This window comes from Bremia lactucae (genome assembly GCF_004359215.1).
Source record: "Bremia lactucae strain SF5 chromosome Unknown BlacSF5_NotPlaced_18_SHOA01000004.1_1233567bp, whole genome shotgun sequence".
NCBI classification, from domain to species: Eukaryota; Oomycota; class Peronosporomycetes; order Peronosporales; family Peronosporaceae; genus Bremia; species Bremia lactucae.
The window spans coordinates 162689-172761 of record NW_027152030.1 but is presented as its reverse complement, the minus strand read 5'-3'; the positions used below and the strand labels follow the sequence as shown (position 1 = coordinate 172761).

The window sequence follows — 10073 nt, the reverse complement described above, 5'->3', positions numbered from 1 at the left end:
GCAAAATTAGTATAGAGATTTAAACAGGTGATATTAGTATGGGAATTTAAACAGGTGATATTAGTATGGGAATTTAAACAGGTGATATTAGTATGGGAATTTAAACAGGTGATATTAGTATGGGAATTTAAACAGGTGATATTAGTATGGAGATTTAAACAGGTGATATTAGTATAAGAATTTAAACAGGTGATATTAGTATAGGAATTTAAATAGACACAATTAGTATTGAGATTTAATCAATGATATTAGTATAGGAATTCAAATAGGCAAAATTAGTATGGGAATTTAAACAGGCAAAATTAGTATAGAGATTAAAACAGGTGATATTAGTATGCGAATTCAAAGAGGCATGGAGATTTAAACAGGTGATATTAGTATCGGAATTTAAACAGGTGATATTAGTATAGGAATTTAAATAGACACAATTAGTATTGAGATTTAATCAATGATATTAGTATAGGAATTCAAATAGGCAAAATTAGTATGGGAAGTTAAACAGGCAAAATTAGTATAGAGATTAAAACAGGTGATATTAGTATGCGAATTCAAAGTTGTATGGAGATTTAAAGAGGTGATATTAGTATCGGAATTTAAACAGGTGATATTAGTATGGGAATTTAGACAGGTGATATTAGTATAGAAAATTAAACAGGAAAAATTAGTATGGAGATTCAAACGGGTGATATTAGTATGGAAATTTAAATAGGTGATATTAGTATGGGAAATTAAATAGGCAAAATTAGTATAGGAATTTAAATAGGCAAAAATAGTATGGAGATTCAAACGGTAAAAATAGTATAGGAATTTAAACAGGCGATAGTAGTATAGGAATTTAATCAGGCGTGTAGACGTCGAGGAAGCATATTTAGACTAGGATAAAGTATGCAAAATCAATGAAATGACTTGTGAAAAAAAATGTTTAGTGTTTTAATTATATGTGGTAGAGGAAACGCAGGCGGAAGGTGATGGAAAGGTGTTTAATGCGGGTCGTGTACATGTCGCATAGGTCACTTAGGTCTGGCTGTGCATGGACGCGAAAGGTCGCACCTAGTGTCCAGCATATGGGTACATACTGTATGAAACGTAGCAGGCAATGGTTAAAGGCAGTTGCGAAAGCGAATACTGCTTGTATAAACAAGTATAAGTACAGGTAACCAGTATTAGCCAACGTAGACGGCCATCTTAGGCTGAAATCACCATATCCCGTCTGCTCTGTGAAGTTAAGCATTCTGCAATTTGCTTCGCTACGCACAAGTGGACAGAGACAAGCCCAAGCTTGCTCCCCACTGTTTTTAGCCAATCAACCGCCTCCGCTCCCCACCACCCAATTTTTTGGGCCGTGCCGAGCCAAAACTAAACAAAGCCTCCGAACTACTACGGACGTTACAGACAGTTAGGCGCTTTCAGATTTATCTGTTAGCTCATCCCTGCTGTACGTCTTAAGTTTTTGCGCTAAGTCTTCTCCGTAAGGAATCGACTAGGTTTTGCCTTAACTACTAAAGTAGTGCGATTTTGACATCGAGAGTTGTTAAAAGTAAACACGTATCCGGACGCTAGGCCGAACGGACGTGGTCGCTGAAAAGCTCTTACCTACGCGTAGTGGGGACGAGTATACCTTAGTAGGCTGTAAGAACATCTCAGTCCGGGTATTAAGGTACCCTTTGACCGGTGTTTGCTTAGGTGTTAATTCACTAGAGCCGCAGTTCGCTTACCTACTACTGAATCTAAAAGGCCTAATTTTTTTGGGTAACTTGTGCAACTAATTGGGGAGCCCATTTTTCTTCCGATAATTATGCCAGGCCCAAACCGGGACAAAGACTGGCGACAGGCCTACCAAAATTCGATGCCAAGAGTCGATTATTCTAGGCCTATTGATGCTGTCTTTGAAAAAGCGGAATCGGCCTTACTGGACCCTGACCGTAATTCTCAAGATAAACGGTGTGCTGCCTTAGCAGGTGTGCCCCAACAAGTTTCGATGGAATTATGTCTGCCGATGTGGATTCCAGCTCGTGAACTTTCTGCTACATTTTCGGACACGGAAATTATGACTTCGCTCGGCTCGACCCCACAATCGCCACTGTGGTCTCAAAGTTTAGAACATTTGCGCGACTTTAAGACTATTCGTAATGCGGGAATCAGCTTTTTGTGTACTGACCGAGAAGTGTGTACCAAATTGGGAGGGGAATTTGTTACCATTTGTGGGCGCAAATTTAAAGTCCAAACGTACTCTCGTTATTCGCATTGGTACTACGTCGACCTTCAGCGTCTTCCAGATGATGTCTCGGATGGAATAATTTACGACTGGTTTGCTGATCAAGGAACCCCACCGGTTTATATCACACCAGCTCATGTCATTGGCGGTCTACGTTCTCGTAGCCGCCGTGTTTACTTTAACCAAAAAACACCTCCAGAATCGGTTATGTTGAATAAACGTACCCCGCTTCGACAAATTCAATTTACGGGTCAAGGTTACTCGGTTGTGCACCATCGTATTAGTGCCTATAACCGAGTTATTCCACCATTTATTAAAGATTTACGTTTGAAGACTAAGACTCGTCAACCGACTCCGACTCCGCCGGTTACAGTCACAGTTACAGAAGACTCAACACCGCCTGAATTTGACAACCTCAGCGAATCGAGTTGTAGCAACGCCATGGAAGAGGACACTTCATCGGTCAAGACCTCACAACATGGCGCTTCTTCTGATGAGGAATGTTGTTCCGAACCCAATATGGATGTAATTGAGGCGCCTATTTTGGTTCGACCCAAGTCAATATGGGCGAAAGGCAAAGCACCCAATTTTCAACTTGATTCTACACTAGGGACCGATTTTGCTCCTGCTCGTATAATGCGGGCTAAACGCCTTATTATGGGTCCTATAGCTGAACCAGCATTAACGCTGCAAAAACTTCCGCCCTCTCAACTGGAGTACCCATTTCTTTCATCACTTAATTCTTACGAATGGCTGAGTGAAGGAAGTGACGGCCCGAATCCGCAAGACCATAATATAATTTTATGGGACAAATCTCAAGACCCCCCAACTTCCGTGGGATCCTTTGTAGATTTGGGTGAGATTTCGGAAGGGATCCTTAATTCCGCGGTCTATCAAGGCAATGTGGAAAAATTATCGTTGACAGAACTCAGTTCTATTATTAACGAGTTCTTACAGTCTTTTGACAAGATTACGGACCCCGACGAAACAATGGCGAACTTTCAGGCACAACCAAGCCTGTTTCGAGCCCTACTTGATACCAAAGCCAGTAAAAATTACCATCACTTACGGGTTAAGGCATTCGGTCATGCAGTTCTCCGTACCATTTCAACTCGACCATTTCCGTCTACTAAAGAAGGTCCGATTGCTGCACGACTTCGTTATCTCTACCCAGATTTAGCGAATATCGACTACCAATCGGTACTAGGGATGCTATGGCCGGACCAGACCCAATTCTGGCTCCAATTAAGGCTCGCAGAATTTGACTTGGCTTTGCAAATACTTGCACCCAGTATTTATATGGACCCCCTCAAATTGGGTACTATAATTGGGAAAGCTACATCTGCAATACCGCAACCATTTTGGTTACTCTGGGATGAACGAACTTTGGCGTCAGTTATTTTGTCGCCTATTACCCAGCGCATAATTTCAGGTCCACTTCCCACGGACCTGCGAGAAACTATTGAATACTTAAGGGAACAAGCCACTTCGGTGGGCACTTCGGGTTCCACTTCCCCCTAATGTGGAATGGTCCCTTCGGGGTTACTCAATTAACGCGAATGGTCTCAACAACGTTACCCAATCGACACTGAATTTTTTCTCTAATAACTTTCACTTAGTGGGTTTACAAGAGACAAGATTTACAGGTATTAAAAGCTTTAAAAGAGCACAACATTTGTGGAAGAAGGCTTCCCAACTAAACTCAAGTTTTTGGTCACAAAATAACATGACCACTTTCACAGGCCATGCTGGTGTTGGCTTACTAACTACACCATCTTGCCCTATACAAGATCTTCAAGATGTCACTCCTCAGTATGCAAGTTCACCCAACTTAACTTCTCGCTACTTGTTAGTACGTGGGACACTGGACTCAACAATCACCTATATTCATATAGTATATGCTCCAGTGCAACCAAGTGAGCGAGCCCAATTTTTTTCATCTCTTCCCCGCCATTTTGATGAAGATTTTAATCATATCGTGCTTGGCGACTTAAACACTGTGTTTTCAAGCCAACTGGATCAGGCTCACACCCGGGATCGAAATCGCCTTCAAGGGCGTGAAGAATTACTAACATGGATGCAAGATTTACATATTCTCGACCCATGGAGACTTCAACACCCAGAACTACGTGAATTTACAAGTCCAAACCGCAGCTCAAGAATAGATTATATCTTAATAAGTTCACGGCTTTTTAACTCAACTTTTCACGATATTCGCCACGATTTTCGTGCAACGCCAGGAATTGGTGACCATTTAGGGATCCAATTTCAAATGGGCTCTACATGTTTTCGCCCGCCTAATCGAGCTCCATGGAAATGTCCCGTATGGGTTATCGACTTGCCGGAAGCACAAGAGTTTCTAAAAAATTCGTTACTTCAACTTTCCCAGTCTTTTCGAGCCCCACATTCAAAACATTATAATCCCGGGTGTTTACTGGATGAACACAAACGGAAAGACTCAATTTTCTTACGAGGATTGTTTCAGTTGAAAAAGAATGAGCGCCAAAACAGGATTGCACGCCTTCATCTTCAAGTTAATAAGTTATTGCAACAACAGGCCCAAACTCCAACTCTGGATTTGTCAAGACAGATTACTAATTACAAGGCTGAACTTACTGAAGCACTTCAGGAACAAGCCCATTTTTCATCCAACCAGAAATTTACGTCGGATCTTTTAGCTTCCGAACGCTGCTCAAAATTTTTCTTTCGGCCACCCGAACTTCTTCATAAGGCGACAATTCCAGTTGCCTCGGCTGACGATTTACAGCCCATTTGTTCCACCTTTAAATCATACTGGGCTGAAATTTTTTGTTCCCCCTCCAAAGAATATGGACACAAACCTACTTGGAATCGTATGCAGCTCTCTTCAATATTAAGTCATACCCGCACAAGACTTACGCAAGAAGAGCAAGCGTTTTTGGATAGTCCGCTCACAGCAAATGAATTTTATTGGGCCTTAACACATACTGCTTCAGGGAAGACACCGGGTCCCGACGGGTTACCTCTCGCTTACTACCACGTGGATATATCATTATGGAGTCGAGTTATGGAGGTTATCTATGCTGCTCAATTTCAAAGAGGAAAAATGACCAAATTTCAGCGGCGAGCCCAAATTTCGCTTCTTTACAAGAAAGGTGACAAAAGGTGCCCCAGTAATTACAGGCCAATTTCTCTACTAAACGTAGATGCTAAATTGGGACCAAAAATTTTGGCCTATCGTCTCGGCTCCGTTTTAGGAAAACTTCTTCATTCAGACCAATACGGATTTGTTCCGGGCAGAGATATTCGACACGCCCACCTTCGTTTTCAAGCTTTAACTCAATTATTCGCTGATAATGATTCACCAGCGGGGGCAGTCTTACTGGATTTTGCGAAGGCTTTCGACAGTGTTGTCTGGGACGCGCTAGACATGGTTTTACTGCGTTTTGGATTCGGAGGCTCCTTTCGTAGATGGATCAAAGTCTTATTTCCTGGAACACTGGTTTCCATTATGTTTAATGGTCGACCTTTATCCCCATTTGAATTAGGTGCCGGGGTTCGACAGGGAGATCCACTTTCTCCTGCTTTATTCGTACTTTTCATGGAGCCATTACTTAACTATATTCGGGCCAAGTTTCATCCCTTCGGTCTTTCTAGTGGGTTGATAACTCACTCAGTTATCAGCTTTGCAGACGACTGCACAGGTCTACTCAATGATCTGCGCCATACAAAAGTTTTCTTAAACTTAGTATCCGACTTTTGTGAGGCATCCGGGATGCGGCTTAATACAGCCAAAACGGTTATATTGCCTTTTCGGCCATGGACCAGTACAACTCAACTTCTCAAACAAGATCTTCAGCAATTAGGTGTTGAAGTACTGGAAAACGAGGGCCGAACGAAATTACTGGGAATTTACTATGGACCAACTTTGAACAATGCCGATCGTCTTCAACATCTTATTGTTGATATGCAAACACGGTGTTCACTATGGAGTTATCGAGCGAGAACGTTAAGAGGTCAAGTGGTTATTCTCCAACAAATAATTCTTCCAGTTTTATGGTTTTCGGCCAGTGTTTGCCATGTTCCACAAACAGGTTTCCAACATCAAGTTGACTCTGTTATTGCACGATTCATTTGCCGTTCCAAGTCTAACATTGCACTTTCAAAGCAATGGTGGTTTCTACCTCCAGATAAAGGTGGCCTAGGCCTAACACCGATTTCCACGATGATTCAAAGTCTTCAACTCAACATGCTCTGCAAGGTTATTTTGACGACCCGGTCATCACTCAACAACGCAGTTCCTTCTTGGGTGGATCCAATTATTCAAATCTTTGATAGCGCCATTTATCCTTGGGGGATAAACTTCGATATTCTCTATGCGCCGATTTCAACAAGTCCGGATTTTGTTAATGCGTCTAAAAGCCCTCGTTGGCTGAAACTAGGGCCATACTGGCACTATGTATTTTATACATGGAATGTGCACTTTCGGAAAAAAATTGTTCGAATGCAATGCAAGTTCGACAAGCTAACAACTCCTTTCTTAGATAATGTGGATATAAACTATGCTTATCGAGGCCGCACACTCGCTGGAACAGCCAAACCACTACAATTAGTATCAACTTTGTCAACTCAACGAATTTTTCGGCCGATTGACCTGTTTCAGGTTTGCCCCGCCCCAATTACGACAGACGCGTTATCAAAATTTCTTCGACATATTGAACCTTGCACGGCAAGCAACACTCGCTCGTGCACAAACTTTCTGCTTCGACTCCGAGTGCTGCTGCAAGGCATTAACGAACCCCTTATCGGGCCTATGCAAACTGTACGATACTATTGCGCGTTTCATGCTTGGATATTTAATACCTACGAGATCGCGGAATTAAGTGTAGCTCGTATACGGAAAATTCTTATTCAACAAGAAGTTCCTCAATTACCGCTCATACGATTGGGTGTTGAATTACCTCCACCCGATTTAATGTGGAAACGAGATATGAAGATGAACAAGCATCTTCTTCCAGTTTACGCAGACTTGCTTTATCGGCTACAACATAACGCACTGTTTTTAGGCTACCGCCTACAACATCTCCCAACTGCTGATACCAAGTGCCATTTTGGTTGTGCCACTCTCGAGACTGCTGCACACCTATTTTGGTATTGTGGTTTAGCAACTCAATTATGGACGGATTGGCTACCAGTATTACAGCAATTTTTCTCTTCAAGTTTATCCTGGGAATCTTTGCTATTCTTCAAAGTCGAAGCCACTGCAACTGCTTTGTCGAGATTCGGTTATAACATCTATTTGATTCTTCATATAGTACGTGCTGTTATTTTTCGAAGCTTATGGATGCACCGGAATGATGTCCGGTTTCACTCAACTCAACCAAATTCGATTGCAGTCCAAGCCACAGTTAATTCTGTGGTTCGACTTCATATTGACCGATACATTTTGGATCTCCAGCAAAAACAACTGAGCCATTCCGGTTTACTTCTTCGGAAACTCCGGTTACTCTTGGAATTGTTACCAATTCCTAGGTTACCCCCGGAAGAGGATAGATTTCAAACTGAACCTCTTTCACACGATGATATTCTACACCAAGAATTGGGTAATTCCGTCTAAAATGGGTCATTTGATCCGCTAAACCACCGGTCATCAAGTAAAGTTAACCAAGTTCTGCAGTTTCAAGCAAAACTTGGTTAGTTTGTTATACTCAATCACCATTTTTCGTGGATTATTGAGTATTTATTTTTTGGTATTGAGATCCGTTGCCAACCGCGCCCGCTGAAGGTCAGGAGTTTACTCCATTAGTGATATATCTTGTACAATGATTTGGATCAGATCCCCGGTCCGCCATGGATACTCCGGTTAGCCTCCCCCACTGTGACCGTTATGCGTTTTGCTAACCCGAAAGTTAGGATGTGGAACTCGAGCAAGCTCGAATTATTTTGCGGGCCCACGTTATACGCCGGTGTATACCAACTCCCTTCAGACCAGTTCCTTACAGAATTTACCGCAAGCATGGATCTGTTACCGTTATAGTCAGGATGTCTCCCGATTTTTTATTTTTGGGGTCGTTGAGGGACTCGAACCCTCAACATGTCACTTAACAGCAGGTGACCCCACCCACTGCGCCAATTTTTATACAACAAATAGGGGGGTTAAAGTGACTTTTGGCATTGCCAGTTTGACTTCAAGTTACTATACTGGCATCTAAAACTGACATCGCGCTAATTTTTAGCTCCGGCATCCCGTATATTTGTCCGATTTAGTCTACATTTTACGACAATTTTAGCAGTAGTTAGGCAATTTACAGAATTAAAGTGTAATGAAAATTGTTTCTCTGTGAAGTTAAGCAGCCTCAAGCTCGGGTAGTACTCGGGTGGGTGACCACCGGGGAAGTCCGGGTGCTGTCTACTTATTTTATCTTGTTATTTGTATTCTAATTTTCTTTAAGAACTTTTGTTCTTACTATTTGTATAGTTATCTAGTTCAAGGAAGGTTTTCTCGAGTTACATAGAGGTACAGACGTAACTGCCGGGGCAGATTGGTACCCCGCCATCTGTTTGATGTAGTGAGATAAAATTTGGTGTGGCACACGTCTATGTACCCGTGTAACGTAGTGTAGAGGTACGTAAATGACGAAAATACACCTTGCTTACGTATGCAGGAGGCAACCCAGCATCCATCGACCTTTTCTCAGCCGCTAAGTAGACTTGTTTTTCGATGCTCTTTCACGTGGTACTAGTGACTTTTGCTCCAAAGTGCTTTAACCCTTCCATAATAGATAGTTTACGTTTATCGTGTTTAGAAAGTGGTTCGTAAACCGTAGTATACAAAGTGTTTCGTCTTTGTAAGTCAGCTGTCTAGACGTACTTTTTTATGCCGCATCCGAATATTGAGGTTAGGTTTGACAATTTTCAGTACTTTTTTTGCAAAGATGTATTTTTTATTTTACCAAGAGGAGCTTACCCTTTCCCACGTAGAATCACACGCCCGATTCGATGGTACAAATGGTTCCGGCTAAAACTTCTTCGTTAAAAAGTTATCGTGCGTCAAAGTTGCGATTTTTAACAGCCCTTTTTGGAGCACAAAACCAAGCCTCCTCGAAACGGATCGTCGATCCGGTCGGCAGGCGATAAAGGGCCACTCGTAGAATGTCTCGACACGAGTTTTTCACTAAGGTAGTACGGCCAACTCGCAGTAGTTGCTGAGAAATTCAATTTCCCGTGCGTCAAAAGTGGCATGTCGACAACTGCCAAAACACCGTTTTGAAGCACAAATGTTTTAATAAATCTAGTACCAGGAATGTCTTGCCTTCTGCCGATACTGCCCTAGACGTGGTTTTTGATGCTCTTTCACGTCCGCGATCGATCTCCGTCTGAATCGCAATATTCTTTCGTACAGATGCAATTGTTTGTCAAATTTCGACCATTTGGAAGATTTGAAAACCGTTTTCTCGCGATAACTTTAAAACTACTAATCTTTGGGCAGCTCCGATGCGCGCAATCGAATCAGCGTCGAATTTTGACTCTAGAAATCCCGCGTCCCGCGGTCTTCGATTCGAAAAAAGATTCTTGGTTCGGCAAAATTTGTTTCCCCGGAACACCGACTTAACTTCCTACTCCACTCAACTCGTCCCAATCGCCAAAAAAAGCCCTGCAAATGCGAAAAATACACTTCTTGTAGGAATTATCCGCTATAAATGGGGGCAAAAGATGCGCATTGATGTGGACACACCAAATTGGGACATTAGAACAGATGTTTATGCACGTTTTATGTAATTATACTTGATTTTACATAAACCTTAATAACTTATACAAAAATTTTCTTTTCGAAAGAAAATTTTAGTATATAATATGCGCCTTTTCAAGACGCGAATTC

General features: G+C 42.0%; 1 protein-coding gene across 1 annotated transcript; it reads left to right on the top strand.

Annotated features, from left to right (window-relative positions):
- Positions 1-5969: 5969 nt before the first annotated feature.
- On the top strand, positions 5970-7811 carry CCR75_005702 (uncharacterized protein; the record flags this gene model as incomplete). The annotated part of the gene is made up of 1 exon (XM_067963778.1): positions 5970-7811. One exon carries the CDS (start codon positions 5970-5972, stop codon positions 7809-7811), a length of 1842 nt encoding a protein of 613 aa, XP_067821944.1.
- Positions 7812-10073: the final 2262 nt, after the last annotated feature.